The 16,767-nt window shown below is 45.4% G+C and overlaps 1 protein-coding gene across 1 annotated transcript; it reads right to left on the bottom strand.

Moving 5' to 3' along the window:
* Positions 1 to 7,642: 7,642 nt before the first annotated feature.
* On the bottom strand, positions 7,643 to 16,063 carry LOC134358122 (neuromedin-B-like). Its single transcript, XM_063070112.1, has 3 exons — positions 15,901 to 16,063; positions 14,056 to 14,243; positions 7,643 to 7,702 (listed from the first exon to the last, which is right to left on the bottom strand). Exons 1-3 carry the CDS (start codon positions 16,061 to 16,063, stop codon positions 7,643 to 7,645), a joined length of 411 nt encoding a protein of 136 aa, XP_062926182.1.
* Between the last annotated feature and the right edge of the window lie 704 nt (positions 16,064 to 16,767).

Raw genomic sequence — 16,767 nt, 5'->3', positions numbered from 1 at the left:
AATATTCAGTAGGTGGGTAGGTTTTGGTGGAAAGAGAAACCAGTTCAGATGAAGAGTCATGATCCAAAATGTTACCGGTCCTCTTCCTTCCACAGATGCTGCCTAACCCATTGAATTCCTCCAGTATTTTATATTGAATTTGATTTACAGGGTTCCTTAACATTTTTGTAGCCGGGGTTTGTAGTGGGGATAAACTCCCACTTCCTAGTAAATGCTCCCAATGGCGGGCATCTCAAGTAGCCTCTGACAACCAAGTCCAGCTCCTGGCCTTCACGTGTGCTTAGTTACTGAACCTGGCAGAACCGTTTCTACTGACAGGAGAAGGGACAAAGCGGGGTTACTGTTGCCTTAAACCAGTCGCTTTGAGCAGATGGGGCTGATCAGCCAAGGTTGGCAACTCACACATGAGAAAGGAAACTCTGATGTTAAACCTCTGCTGCCTTGCGGCTGAACCCACTCATGGGGACGGCTTTGGGAGTAATCCTGAGGAACAATCTGGGGCTGGATTCCCTAAGTTAGTCCTACATTGAGTTCAACGCTGACTGGCAACTCCTGCAATGCTGCTGGTGCCAAACTCTATCGGTCTCTGCTGTACCTGTGGTCTCATCAGATGCATGGAGATAGGGAGCCTGTTTCAGGGCAGCAACTTGCTGTCCTTGTAGTACTTCCCTGGGCTTACGTATCATGTAGATAGCTGGGATGCAACATCCATGGTCGACCTTGACCAACGGAGACCAAGATTGGGTTGTAGGTATTGCTGTGTTATTCCTGACAATTGATTAGACAAGGAGCATTCATTGGAGTCATGTATCTACCAGTAGTACATAGATTGGCTTGAGATCTTCAGCCCACAATGTCTGTTACAACCGTGATACCAATCAAAACCAATCCCCCTTACCTGCACATTGTCTATATCTCCCACCCTCTGCCTGTTCATACATCCTGTACTTGATCTGGTATTGGGAAATGAACCTGGTCAGGTGTCAGATCTCTCAGTGGGAGAGCATTTTGGAGATGGTGATCACAATTCTATCTCCTTTACCATAGCATTGGAGAGGGATAGGAACAGGCAAGTTTGGAAAGTGTTTAATTGGAGTAAGGGGAAATATGAGTCTATCAGGCAGGAACTTGGAAGCATAAATTGGGAACTGATGTTCTCAAGGAAATGTACCGCAGAAATGTGGCAAATCTTCAGGGGATGTTTGCGTGGAGTTCTGTATAGGTGCGTTCCAATGAGACAGGGAAAGGATGGTAGGGTACAGGAAGCGTGGTGTACAAAGGCTGTTGTAAATCTAGTCAAGAAGAAAAGAAGAGCTTAAAAAAGTTTCAAAAAAATAGGTAATGATAGAGATCTAGAAGATCATAAGGCTAGCAGGAAGGAACTTAAGAATGAAATTGGGAGAGTCAGAAGGGGCCATGAAAAGGCTTTGGCAGAGAGGATTAAGGAAAACCCCAAGGCATTCTACAAGTATGTGAAGAGCAAGAAGATATAACGTGAGAGAATAGGACCAATCAAGTGTGACAGTGGAGACGTGTGTATGGAACTGGAGGAGATAGCAGAGGTACTTAATGAATACTTTGCTTCAGTATTCACTACCGAAAAGGATCTTGGCGATTGTAGGGATGACTTACAGTGGACTGAAAAGCTTGAGCATATAGATATTAAGAAAGAGGATGTGCTGGAACTTTTGGAAAGCATCAAATTGGAGAAATCATCGGGACCAGACGAGATGTAACCCAGGCTACTGTGGGAGGTGGGTGAAGAGATTGCTGAGCCTCTGGCAATGACCTTTGCATCATCAATGAAGACGGGAGAGGTTCTGGAGGATTGGAGGGTTGCAGATGTTGTTACCTTATTCAAGAAAGGGAGTAGTGGTAGCCCAGGAAATTATAGACCAGTGATTCTTACTTCAGTGGTTGGTAAGTTGAAGGAAAAGATCCTGAGAGGCAGGATTTATGAACATTTGGACAGAGATAATATGATTAGGAACAGTCAGCATGGCTTTGTCAAACGCAGGTTGTGCCTTATGAACCTGATTGAATTTTTTGAGAATGTGACTAAACATATTGATGAAGTTAGAGCAGTAGATGTAGTGTATATGGATTTCAGCAAGGCATTTGATAAAATACCCCATGCCAGGCTTATTGAGAAAGTAACAAGGCATAGGATCCCAGGGCACATTACTTCATGGATTCAGAATTGGCTTGCCTACAGAAAACAAAGAGTAGATGGGTCATATTCTGCATGGAGATTGGTGACCAGTCGTGTGCCTCAGTGATCTGTTCTGGGACCCCTCATTTCGTGATTCTTATAAGTGTCCTGGATGAGGAAGTGGAGGGATAGGTTAGCAAATCTGCTGATGACACAAAAGGTGGGGGTGTTGTGGATAGTGTGGAGGGCTGTCAGAGATTACAGCGGGACATCGATAGGATGCAAAACTGGGCTGAGAAGTGGCAGATGGAGCTCAACCCATATAAGTGTGAGGTGGTTCATTTTGGTAGGTCAAATATGATGGAAGAATATAGTATTAATGATAAACCTCCTTGGCAGTGTGTAGGATCAGAGGGATCTTGGGGTCTGAGTCCATAGGACAGTCAAAGCTGCTATGCAGTTTGACTCTGTGTTTAAGAAGGCGTATGGTGTGTTGGCTTCATCAAATGTGGGATTGAGTTTAGGAGCCAAGAGGTAATGTTGCAGCTATATAGGACCCTGGTCAGACCCCACTTGGAGTACTGTACTCAGTTCTAGTAGCCTCACTACAGGAAGGATGTGGAAACCATAGAAAGGGTGCAGAGGAGATTTACAAGGATACAATAGGGTCGTTTTAGAGACTCCTGGATAGGTACATGGAGCTTAGAAAAATAGAGAGCTATCGGTCACACGAGGTAATTTCTAAAGTAATGGCCAGTTCAGCAGAGCATTCTGGGACAAACGACCTGTATTGTGCAGTAGGTTTACTATGTTTCTATCTGTCTAAATGCCTCTTGAACAATGCTATTTATTTGCAAACTACCACTCTCTGTGCAAAGAATGCGCCTTGCAAATCTCCTATAAAATTTCCCCTTTTGTACATTTGACTGTTGATGCACATTTGGTGGCCACTTTATTAGTTACACCTGTACACCTGCTCATTAATGCAAATATCTATTTAGCCAATCCCGTGGCAGCAACTCGATGCATGATAGCATGCAGACATGGTCAAGAAGTTCAGTTGTTGTTCAGACCAAATGTCAGAATGGAGATGAAATGTGATCTCAGTGACTTTGACTGTGAAATATTTTGTTGGTGCCAGACGGGAAGGTTTGAGTATCCGAAAAACTGCAGATATCCTAGGATTTTCATACACAACAGTCTGGAGAGTCTACAGAGGATTGCGCAAAAAGGAAAACAGAAAGATTCCAGTGATAGTCAGTTCTATGGGTGAAAATGCCTTGTTAATGAGAGAGGTCAGTGGAGAATGGCCAGATTGCTTCAAGCTGACAGGAAGGCGACAGTATCTCAAATAACCACAGATTGCAACAGGGACGTGCTGAAGAATATCTCGGAATGCAAAATGTGCCGAGCCTGAAATTGATGAACGACAGCATCAGACCACACACATACACTATTTGGCCACTCTTTTAGATACAGGAGGCACTGTGTGTATAGAATGGCTTGCCGTACGACTCCCATGAGGCAGGTGGTTGTAATGGGCGCTGCAGTAGGTTGTTCTGTGGGATATTCTGGCTGTGCTGATATTCTTCAATCACGCATACACAAAACGAGACGCTGGGAAGAAGTCAAAGCTTATGTGAGCAATACTTCTGCAAATCTGTTGCACTAATTTGATAGTGTTACTGCGATCCACAAACCTGCCTGTCCTGGCCGACCTATTGTCTCAGCTTGCTCCTGCCCCACCGAACTCGTTTCTGCATACCTCGACACTGTTTTATCACCCCTTGTTCAATCCCTTCCGACCTATGTTCGTGACACTTCTCACGCTCTTAAACTTTTCGATGATTTTAAGTTCCCTGGCCCCCACCGCTTTATTTTCACCATGGATGTCCAGTCCTTATATACTTCCATCCCCCATCAGGAAGGTCTCAAAGCTCTACGCTTCTTTTTGGATTCCAGACCTAATCAGTTCCCCTCTACCACCACTCTGCTCCGTCTAGCGGAATTAGTCCTTACTCTTAATAACTTCTCCTTTTGCTCCTCCCATTTCCTCCAAACTAAAGGTGTAGCTATGGGCACCCGTATGGGTCCTAGCTATGCCTGCCTTTTTGTTGGGTTTGTGGAACAATCTATGTTCCGTGCCTATTCTGGTATCTGTCCCCCACTTTTCCTTCGCTACATCGACTGGTTGACTTTATTAACTTTGCCTCCAACTTTCACCCTGCCCTCAAGTTTACCTGGTCAATTTCCGACACCTCCCTCCCCTTTCTAGATCTTTCTGTCTCTGTCTCTGGAGACAGCTTATCCACTGATGTCTACTATAAGCCTTCTGACTCTCACGGCTATCTGGACTATTCCTCTTCTCACCCTGTCTCTTGCAAAAACGCCATCCCCTTCTCGCAATTCCTCCGTCTCCGCCGCATCTGCTCTCAGGATGAGGCTTTTCATTCTAGGACGAGGGAGATGTCTTCATTTTTTAAAGAAAGGGGCTTCCCTTCCTCCACTATCAACTCTGCTCTTAAACGCATCTCCCCCATTTCACGTACATCTGCTCTCACTCCATCCTCCCACCACCCCACTAGGAATAGGGTTCCCCTGGTCCTCACCTACCACCCCACCAGCCTCCGGGTCCAACATATTATTCTCCGTAACTTCCGCCACCTCCAACGGGATCCCACCACTAAGCACATCTTTCCCTCCCCCCCCTCTGCATTCCGCAGGGATCGCTCCCTACACAACTCCCTTGTCCATTCGTCCCCCCCATCCCTCCCCACTGATCTCCCTCCTGGCACTTATCCGTGTAAGCGGAACAAGTGCTACACATGCCCTTACACATCCTCCCTTACCACCATTCAGGGCCCCAAACAGTCCTTCCAGGTGAGGCATTACTTCACCTGTGAGTCGACTGGGGTGATATACTGCGTCCGGTGCTCCCGATGTGGCCTTTTATATATTGGTGAGACCCGACGCAGACTGGGAGACCGCTTTGCTGAACATCTACGCTCTGTCCGCCAGAGAAAGCAGGATCTCCCAGTGGCCACACATTTTAATTCCACATCCCATTCCCATTCTGACATGTCTATCCACGGCCTCCTCTACTGTAAAGATGAAGCCACACTCAGGTTGGAGGAACAACACCTTATATTCCGTCTGGGTAGCCTCCAACCTGATGGCATGAACATCGACTTCTCTAACTTCCGCTAGACCCCACCTCCCCCTCGTACCCCATCTGTTACTCATTTTTATGCACACATTCTTTCTCTCACTCTCCTTTTTCTCCCTCTGTCCCTCTGAATATACCTCTTGCCTATCCTCTGGGTCACCCCCCCCGCCGTCTTTCTTCCCGGACCTCCTGTCCCATGATCCTCTCGTATCCCCTTTTGCCTATCACCTGTCCAGCTCTCGGCTCTATCCCTCCCCCTCCTGTCTTCTCCTATCATTTTGCATCTCCCCCTCCCCCTCCAACTTTCAAATCCCTTACTCACTCTTCCTTCAGTTATTCCTGATGAAGGGTCTCGGCCTGATACGTCGACTGCGCCTCTTCCTATAGATGCTGCTTGGCCTGCTGCGTTCACCAGCAACTTTGATGTGTGTTGCTTGAATTTCCAGCAGCTGCAGAATTCCTGTTGTTAGTGTTACTGCTGTTTGTTTTGTTGTGTAAATTACGTATAATTTATATTCATTTAATTATTTTGGAAGTGATGTTCAATAATTCTGTACTGTACTGTGCTACTGCTGCTGCAAAGAGCTAATTGTCATGGCAATTATATCCTGGGTATGTATGCCCATGAAAATATATTTGAACTTGAACTTTAGTCTATGTACGTATCATGTATAGAAATCACACTGTAATTGGACCAGCACATTATTGAATATTACCGCTAGTGGCGTAGTGGCATCAGCGCTGGACTTCGGGGCGAGAGGTTCCGAGTTCGAATCCAGCCAGCTCCCTTGCACGCTCTCCATCCGTGCTGGGTTGACTGTCAATCTAACAACTCGACCTCGTAAAAAAAAACCTGGAGAGGTATGGGCTCCTCCAGGATTCAGATGCCCAAGACGATGAGCATACCAAAAAAGATCCGTGCAAAAAGCTTGTCATCACGGCTCCCCGACGACTCCACAAGGAGTTAAGGGCCCACGCTCTCGCACACAGACCCACACACACACACACACACACACACACACACACACACACACATTATTGAATATGTACACGTGTACTGTAAGCATCACATTTCATTTTAAAGAAAGCACATCGGGATATAATGTTGCCTTATTTATGAAAAGTTTCACTGTAACCAGAAAGGCAGTGACCCTGTGCTGGAGATAAAGCTGGAAGAAGATATGAATCTGCACTGAGAATTCAGATCTGCGATTTGGTGTTAAGCAGATTCTGTTGGCAAATGCTGAGTCTGCAAAGCAATATAAGGATGGGGCAACAAACAATCAGCCTGAGGAAAGCAGTGGGTCGAGTAGAATTTGTGGTGGGGTGGGAGGGGTGTGATGGATCGGAGCCTTAAATGGGTGTGAGAGTGGAGGGGGAATTGCCAGAGTAAGGAGGAGAGGAGGCAGGGTTCTGAGGTGATTAGTGGACTGATGAGGGGTTGGTGAAGCAGGATGGGTGGATTGAACAATGGAGGGGAAGGGAGGGGGATTTGGGAGTTAGAGGTAGGTGGATGTCAGGGGGGTGAAGTTGGAGAGGGAATGGCAAATCTCACAGCTCGTCCAGAAATGGCCTCCAAATCAACAGCTGTCAAGAGCTAGTTGGCCTGTTTTGTGTGTGTGTGTGTGTGTGTGTGTGTGTGTGTCCATCTGTGTATATGTGAGTGTGCCTCTGTGAAATACATTCTGTGTGTATCTATCTGTAATTTTGTGCATGTGTGCCCCTTTTTGATTTATTAAGTTTGGAGAAAATAGTGCAATATAGAATTATAATGAACATCCAGAACAAAGGCAGATGGTCCATGCAGCTGATCACGGACCACAGAGTGGATGGGAAAGGTAAAAAGGAAAATCTACTTCATCTATTGAGGCTGGAGCAGTGTTTCACAACTGGCATACTTCACGTGGAAGGATCTGGAGTCACCGCAATGAAATTCACAACAACACTGTAATTTTACATTATCAGGACAAAGGACACCATTTCATGGGTGAGGCTATATCAGCAATTCCATTCTCCCAATCTGCAGCTGTGATCTTGTTTCTCAATCCATTTTCATGGGATTAAATTCCAAGTACTAGTTGCTTAAACAATATATTCTTTATTCGCCAAGCATAAACTTGTGGTGACATTAAATGTGCTTTAACAATGCAAAAAAGTCAGAAAAATACAGAATAATCCTTGCTCCCTCTTTAATAGATATGGATAAGTGTACAGAAGCAAAACATAAAATATGTGATGGAAATACACTATTGTTACAACAAAATGTCCACATTCACCATTCGGGTCATCTTGCTCACAACTTCACCAACCATTTTCCTGGATGTTCATCTTTTCTTTGTACTTCTGCCATACCTCTCAATAATCTTCGTTATTAGTCCTGTTTCCTGGAATGAAAAATGGAGTGAACGTGTCATTCTACATACAGACATGGTGCACCCACTGCGGGTGTGGGCAATGTGCAGTGTAACTGCCTTTAGCGTTTTATACAAGTGGCATACAATATTCCCCGAATATACAATAGACCTGTTGCATTGCACCCTTTATATTTCTCACATAAAATAGTTATTTTAATGCAATATATCCAAAACTTTTAAAGGATGCTGCCTGAATTGGAGAGCATGTCTTTTGAAGACAGGTTGAGTGAGTGAGGGATTTTCTGTTTGGAGTCTGACGGGGTCCTGAATTACCCCAATGAACTGTGCTTGATTACCCCTATGAACTGTGCTCGATTACCCCTATGAACTGTGCTCGATTACCCCTATGAACTGTGCTCGATTACCCCTATGAACTGTGCTCGATTACCCCTAAGAATTGTGCTTATAAAAAGAGAGAGAGAGAGTTATTTAACACCAACATGTCGTTTTGAAAAGAGAGAGAGAAAGAAAGAGAGAGAGAGAAGAAGACTAACTATTGGACTGTCACTTTAAGGCATGAGAAAGAACTGGCTAACTTTTGGATTTCTGCTGAGTTAGAGATGGCACTGAGCAGCTCGAAAGTTGCTATGGTGACCGAAGGCAGCGTTATTTAATGGACAATCGACATTATGATTTTTCGGCAGTGTGTTGATACTTCTCAAGGACCTTTGCCTGCTTGCATTTCTTACACAGAGAAAGGAAGGAGGAGTTATTTGAGAGACAGTTGGTGCTCAGCACGGGAAGATAAAATAGAAGGTCAGATGATATAGACCTCGGACACATGTTCGGACACTGAATGAGCTTTGTTGTGCCCGCAGAAAAAGTGGGTTTTTACAGGATCGATCAGGCAGATCGATCAGTGGCTCTTGCAGTGAAAAGAAAAGGCAGTGACCGGTGGGGAGTTGTCCATGTGTCCAACCTTGCCTGGGTGATAGCTGTACCACAGAAGACTGGTCCTCTTTGTTCAAGTCACAGTCGGTGACTTTTAAAGGATTTTGGAGGACAATTTTGGAGGACAACGAGAAGATCGATGGGGTCAGCTCACCTGAAGACTCAAATCTCTCCCTCTCTCTCTCTCTCTCTCTCCATCACGACTCAACTCAATACCACGAACTGAACTGAACTTTACTCACCATTTTAAGACTGTATCTTTTTACCTCTAGACTTGAAGGAGCTTAATTTTCATATACATTCCATACTTACTTTGATATAATCATTGCTAACCTGTTTGATTTATCTACATTTGTATTACTGTATTGAGTAGTTACTGATAAATATTATTAGTTAATAGCAATACTGGACTCCAAAGTGTTTTTTATTTCTGCTGGTTCTTCATTCCCATCACGGGGTACATGACAAAATTGGGGGCTAGTCCGGGATATGAACAAATTGTCGAGAGGCTTGTTTGAATTGATTGGGGGAAAGTTCCCTTTTGATTTGGTTGTGTGGAAAAACAGCAGAAATTGATGTTGCGGAATTTCTGGGATCACCAAACCCCATGGCCTTGACGAAAGCTAGAAAGTATGAGTTGCGTGACATTGTTAAGAAATTAAAGCTTACAATGGTAAAGAAGGGTATGACGAAGATAGAAACTCAAAGGAAGATAGTTGAATATTATGTTTCGACAAAACAATTTACTGAGAATGTATTGAAAATATTCGCAGAAGGTAACCTTACTGAGGCTGAGATTCAGCTTCAGCTGGAGAAATACAGGCTGGAGACTGAGGATAGGAAAAGACAGCATGAGTTGCAACTGAAACGGCTTGAGGCCGAAGAGGCAGAAAAACAGAGAGAAGAGACACAAAGACAGAGACAGTTGATAAGGGAGATGTGGCAGCTGAGAGGTTGAATGTCGGACCCTGATGATTTTTACAGCTCGGAAGGGCTTGTTTTGTGTGATGAATTTAAAAGTTGTGTTCCTGATGATATAAGGGCATACCTAGGTGCAGAGGATGCCGCTATCTTGTGGGGGTCTGCTAAGAAAGCAGACAAAGAGATTTTGACCCACGAGCTTGAGTTTACTCCAGATGAGAGTTTGCCAGAGAATAGCTGGGAGGTTCGGGGTGACCTATGAATTTGAAACTGGGATAACTGATGACAGTCCAGAAGAGGCAGCTGTCCTGATTGCCTGTGTTCAGGTTGTTGAAGTACCTTTGAATTCACGGAGTTCTGAACCTTGTGTGAAGCTCAGTTAAAGTCTGAGGTGTCTGACTTGGTTGAAAAGGAATGCAGTTTTTTTTGTGTCAGATGATCTTGGTCAGTGAATAAGGGGTTAACCTTGGTACCAGTGGAATGTGAGGATTCTCAGTCTCCTGTATTAGACAGTGTTTTAAAAGTTAGTGATGAGGTGAAAATTGGCAAGGTAAGTTTTGCTGAAAGTAATGGGAAAAGTGCTGTTCCTGGACTTTTGGATAAAGTACTGGAACAGGTTGGATTGGTTGCATTACCTTTGACCCTACTTGCAGGACAAAGGCCTGCTGAGGAAAGATGTGCTACTCTGTTGAATTTTGTTTGGACATTTGGACACCTGCAAGGTCATCATCATGTAATTCAGTGTGATGTTATGGAAGCAAGTCGAAATGAAGGTCGTAATCAGATGGAGGGTTGTTTGGTCTCTTCCATAATTTATACAAGGTTCTTATAAGCCTGGTGATGGTGCTAAGTCTAGTAAACAATGGAGGAATGTTGACACCTCTCTAAGATAAGGTTGATACAGCTGTTCAACTGATGAGCAAAGCTGTTGTTAGGGAACCACACAGAAAGACAGATGTTCATTTCATATGCGCAGATAATCAAGGTATGTTTAAGCAGCCTGTGGAGGCCTATGATAGCAAGACCAGAGGTTTAAATTATGATGATGTACCACAGACTTTTCTACCTTCCAGATTTCAGCAGGAATTAGAGGGTAGTAAAGCTGAGGAGAGCAAGGAGAAAAGGAAAGGTTTGTCCTTATTGAGGAAGGAATTTATAGAGGAACAGAAGTGAGATTCTGAAATGATGGCTTTAAAGGAGCTAGCTCTCACAGGAGAGGAGGTTCAGAGAGAGTCAGTGGGACATTACCTTAAAGACGTGATGTTAATGAGGAAGTGGAGACCAGCCACTGTGCTTGCAAGTCACGTGGTGTTTCCGAAAGTGTACCGGGCTGAAATGTTAAACATGGCTCACAGTATGCCTTTAGGTGGACGTCGAGGAAGACAGCGAACAGGATTATGAAGGAAATTTACTGGCCTAGTTTAAGGAATGATGTTGTGAATTTTAATAGGACATGCCATACCTGTCAAGTTGAGGGGAAATCTAATCAGGTTATTCAAATAACACCACTTAAACCGATACCTGCTTTTGGTGAATCTTTTTCTAGGGTCATAGTGCATTGTGTAGGCCCATTGCCAAAGACTGCAGCTGATTGTCAGTATGCGTTAACAATTGTGTGTGCTGTGTCTCGGTTCCCTGAAGCTGTGCCTCTCAGAAACATCCAGGCCAAGTCTGTGGTGAAGTTATTCAGTAAGTTTTTCACACTGGTAGGTCTGCCCAAAGAAATTCAATTTGACCAGGGCAGTAACTTTATTTCAAGAACATTCCAGGGGATAGTTAGAGAATTGGAAGCTAGGCACATGGTGTCAACTGCATATCACACGGTGTCCAAGGGAGCCTTGGAATGGGTCAACTCAACTCTTAAGAGTATGATTGAAGCATATTGTGTGAAAAATGGGAAAAATTGGGATGAGGGGGTTCCTCTCCTCTTATTTATTGTTGGAGATTCGATTCAGAAGCCATTGGAGGGTAGTTTGTTGGAACCTGTGTTCAGTTACAGGTCAAAGGGACCTTTGACATAACTCAGAGAACTATGGTCTGATTTGAAAACATGTGTCAGTGTGCTTAATTATGTTTTGAAAGTCTGGAAGGGATTTAATAAGATTTGTGTCCTTGCAAAGGGAAGTTTACAGAATGGTCGAATTAAGATAAAACACTTGTTTGCCAGAATTGCAGCGGGGAGAATTGTTATGGAACAAAAGGGAGTCGTGGAATCTGATAATGGTGTGGAAAAACATGATTACCCACTGCATCTAGTCTTACCAAGATATCAGAATTCCAGTGTTTTGAAAAATATTACTGTTAAGGTCCATCAGTTGGACCCGAACATACAATAGACCTGTTGCATTGCACACCTTACTTTTCTCACATAAAATAGTTATTTTAATGCAATATATCCAAAACTTTTAAAGGATGCATGAATTGGAGAGCATGTCTTTTGAAGATAGGTTGAGTGAGGGAGGGATTTTCTGTTTGGAGCAAAGGAGAATGAGAAGTGACTTGACAGAGGTGTGAAAGATTAGAAGAGGTATAAATAAAGTGGATAGACAGAAACTTTTCCCAACGCAGACATGGCTAATACGATGGGGTGTCATTTTAAGGTGATTGGAGTGAGGCATAGCTGGGATGACAGAGATACGTTCTTTACACAAACAGTGGTGAGTGCGTGGAATGCCCTGCCAGGGGCGGTGGTAAAGACAGATACACGAGGGCATTTAAGAAGTTCTTAGACGGCCATGTGGATAACAGAAAAGTGGAGGGTTATGTAGGAGGGAAGGGTTAGATTGATCTTGGAGTAGGTTAAAAGGTTGGCCAAAGGGCCTGTACTGTGATGTAATGTTCTATGTTTGACTCCAATTTTAAATGCACTTCACCTATCATTTAGGCCAGGCAGCATCTCTAGGAAGAGGTACCATCGACGTTTCAGGCTGAGACCCTTCGTCAGGACTAACTGAAAGAAGAGTCAGTAAGAGATTTCTTACTCTCTTACCAGCTCTTCTTTCAGTTAGTCCTGATGAAGGGTCTTGGCCCGAAATGTCGACGGTACCTCTTCCTAGAGATGCTGCCTGGCCTGCTGCATTCACCAGCAACTTTGATGTGCATTGCTTGAATTTCCAGCATCTGCAGAATTCCTCGTGTTCACCTATCATTTAACTTTCTTTTGTGCCCGTGACACGGATTGACTAAGTTTCTCATTGCACCTGTGCATACATGTATCACGCCAAAGGAGGAGGGTTGAGAATGTGGCCAGTAACTCCATCCATAAAAAAACCCATAGCTAAAGAAAAAACCAACAGAAGCACCAAAGACCTCATTCAGGGAAGAGGAAGGATCTTGGAAGATGGGCTACACATGGGGACAGCTTGAGGGACTGGCCAGGATAGTGCACTCTGGTGGGCTGCCGTCAGCAGTCTGTGTACCAGTAGGGGAGATGTACTGGACATGAACTTGAGCCTGTGACAATTAACCGGACTTTGGACATTGACTTTGACCTCAAGCGCTGAAACAGACCGGCCCCTGACAGGAAATACATGTGGTCTATTTAATGGATATTTCTAACACATGGCACAAAATCAGAATTAAATGTATTATCACTGATTCAGATGACGAGAAATTTAGTTGGTCTTTTCAGCAACCCATTTGGTTGTCTGTTGTTTCCACACACAATCACTAAGGGCCTCTGTAATGTGGAATCCAGTGAAAGGGCAGGTTCGTCCACGTCTGGGCTTTTTCGCTCTGGGCTGGAAGGCTTCGAGCTTGCGAATCGGGCGGATGCCAATCGCCGAGTACCTCTGAGGTAGCCGGAGTGGGTCGGCAGGCCGAGATCCCCGTCGAGGGACGTCTGAAGAATGTTTGAAGGCAGGTGCTCGGTAAAACTGACTGACCATCTGAGAGCTGGCAGATTCGACAGACGCAGGGTCAATCCTGACCTCGGGCGCTGAAAGTGTAGGTTTTGTACGTTTCCGTCTGATCAGGTGGGTTATTGTTATTTGTATTGGCTTATTATTGTCACATGTACCGAGTTACAGTGAAAAGCTTGTCTTGCATACTGTTCATACAGATCAAATCAGCACACGGTTCATTGAGGTAGAACAAGGTAATACAAAAACGAAGTAGAATGAAGTGTAACAGTTACAGAGAAAGTGCGGTACGGACTTCCCGCCTGTGCTGCAGTTTCCTCCCACGTCTCTCAGACACGCGGGATGATGTTAATTGTGCGATTTAAATTGACCCTAACGAGTTGGTGAGCGGTACAATCTGGGGGAGCTGGTGGGAATAAAATGATTGAGAATCAAACGGGAGGAAGATGTATGTTTGATGGTTATTGCGGACTCGAGGGAGCTGTCTCGCGTCTATTGTCTCTCCTAAAGGAAGTACCCAACATGTACACATCGATCGGGAAAATATATTGAATACAGGAGAACGTGCGGGTGGATTGGCACCGTTCATACCACCACCTTCGTCCGCACTGTCCGCTGTATCCTGAAATATATTTGCACTCGCGGCGTTACCTGGGCTCCGGAGCCGTATCTCACTCGCTTCCCCTTTGCTTCTTGGGCCAGGGCGATTTCCAGCATCCTCCGGCTCAGCAGGCTCCCGATAGTCTTAGTGTCTTCGGGAGAGGTGAGAGGGAGTAGCGCCGGAGTATCGTCATATCCATCTGGATAATCTGACAGGCTCTTCTTTCCCATAAAGTGTCCTGCGACCCAACAATAGAGATCGTCACAGCGGAGTCATCTGGGCTGTGCCCCCGCGAACATCTGGTGTGTTGTCAAATGCATCGTCTCAAAGCAGCCACCCAGTAGAGTCACAGAGACTGAAACAAGCCCTTCGGCCCATCATCAACTCCCATCTTTATGCTAGTCGTACCTTAACCCTGCGTTCTCCGACATTGCATTTACAAAGGACGCCGTCGCAGCGTCCATCATCGAGGACCCCCACCACCCAGGCCAATGTCTCTTGTCGCTGCTCCCATCAAGAAGCAGGTACATGAGCCTCAGGTCCAACAACACCAGGTTCAGGAAAAGTTATTACCCTCAACCATAAGGCTCTTGGGCCGGGGGGAATAATATGTTCTCGATATCTATTATTTATTTATTATTATTTTTTCTGTTTTTGTATTTGCATAGTTCATTTGTCGTTTACACACTTGAATCACATTGCAGCCTTCAGTTAACCCAAGGAATTCCACGCGATCACAAGGCGAACGTGCGAACTCCACCCAGAGAGCACCGGAGGTCAGGATCGGACCCGGATCTCTGGAGGTGCGAGGCAATTGCTCTTTCCGCTGCACCTCCGTGGTGAGAGGTCAGTTTCCCTGGCGGAACCTTGTTCACCACATGCGGCCCATTTACAGGTTTGGAGGATGAGGTACCACAGGTTTGACTGCTTCCTCTCCTCATAACACCTACACTGCCATCTACTGGCCAGCAACATTCGTACACAGACTCCTTACACTCACCTGGGCGGTGGAAACGGATAACAGGTAGAGGAATGAAGAGAAGAGATGGTACAATTCCAGAGAACGAGGGCGGGACCAGGCCATTCCCTTAGCTGTGCGAAGTAGCAATGATAGTAAAATTAAAAGAGCTTCCAAACTATTCTTGTTTTATTTCACGGATAAAATGTTTGACTACTGGTATATTTAACTCAATATTTATCATCTGGTATACTTAAAGCAGAGATTGGAAAGCTCCTCATTAGTAAGAGCGTCGAAGGATACGGGAATGGGGTTGAGAGGAATAATAAATCAGATACCACCTGATGGTGGAGAAGACTCCACAGGGGAAATGGCCTAATTCTGCCCCCGTGTCTTACTGTCTTACGGTTTTAAATCATAATTTGGGAGACGTTTGGATAAGTAGATGGATGGGAGGGGATGGAGGGCCATGCTCCAGCTCGGGTCAATGGAACTAGGCAGAATAACAGATTGGCATGGACTAGATGGGCCGAAGGGTCTGCTCCTTTGCTGTTGTGCTCTGTGACTCTATGGCACTTTAAGGAGCTCAAACAGCTAACGTACAAACATGGTTAATTGTAAATGCTCTACCTTCCCCTTCCCCAGTTTGGATAGGCACTGATTCCCGACACCATCGAAGGTGTGGAGATCCAAAAGACCGCGGATGCTGGAATTTGGAGCAACACACAAGGTGCATGACACAACATTCATCAAGGCGTCGCGACCTCAAACGTTCACTGTCGATTTCTCGCTATAGATGCTGCCCGACTCGCTGAGTTCCTCCAGCATCTTGAGCATTGCCTAATCCTTCCTCCGACTGTAAATGTGAGCCCAACCGGAGATAAGACCCCCTTCCCCGAGACCCACACTCACTGCCCTGGACACGCCGTTACCTTACCTGTGGCCCACAGATTTCCTCTCGGATTGACTTTGATCTTGGAAACATTGTTGGCTTCTGTAAGATCTAGACTGACCGCGGAGGACACGGACAAGTACGAAAACACAACCAGGTAAGCGAGGAAGCCGAGGTAACCCATCTCGCGGCTGCAGAGAGCTGTCATTCTTGCCTCACACTCTGTCTCTCTCGTTTTCTTTCCTTTTCTCTCCCTGTGGGCAAAGCGTCTCGCGGTTTCCCGGGTTCTGTCTCGTTGCTTCATTGCTCTGTTCTTTTTATACTTTCCCGGGGACGATGGGCGGCGCCCAGTCGAATCCTCAGCACGGATGACTAATGCACTGAGGACCAGCTCTGGTCGGTGTTGGGACATCAGAGAGGGAACAAGTGAAATATGTAGCGAGAGATGGTCGGGCTAATGAGGCAGGAGGGGAGTCTAGTGATCCCTAGGTGAAAATGTGAGTCTCGAGGCGCGGTTAGACTAGAGACTCCTCTTCGCTTTATTTACTTTCAAATTCTCAACTTCTCGGTTATCTGCGATCGCCCAACTCTCGGAGGAGATGCGTTTGTGCCGGTGCGGGATGGAGCAAGAGCCGGCAACGTCTGCCTTCACGCCAGCTCAGAGACCCATTCGCCCCTCCAGCAGAGAGCTCAGGGCAGAAGAAAGTAATCCAGAATCACCTTGCGTTTGAGACCCTCTATCTCTCTACCACGTCTAAATATAGCGCGGCATCGTGCCAGAAGCGCTGCCCTGGGAGTAAATTATACACAATTACGTCCATTTTTCATCGAGAACAGAACTGTTTGTGTCAGTAGTTCCGATACAGCACTTAGTATCCATACCTTCCGATCACGCTGACCTCTGCACATTAT

Source organism: Mobula hypostoma, chromosome 18, assembly GCF_963921235.1.
Source record: "Mobula hypostoma chromosome 18, sMobHyp1.1, whole genome shotgun sequence".
NCBI classification, from domain to species: Eukaryota; Metazoa; Chordata; class Chondrichthyes; order Myliobatiformes; family Myliobatidae; genus Mobula; species Mobula hypostoma.
Note: the sequence above shows the minus strand (reverse complement) of the source record. Positions and strands in the feature narration are given on the sequence as shown.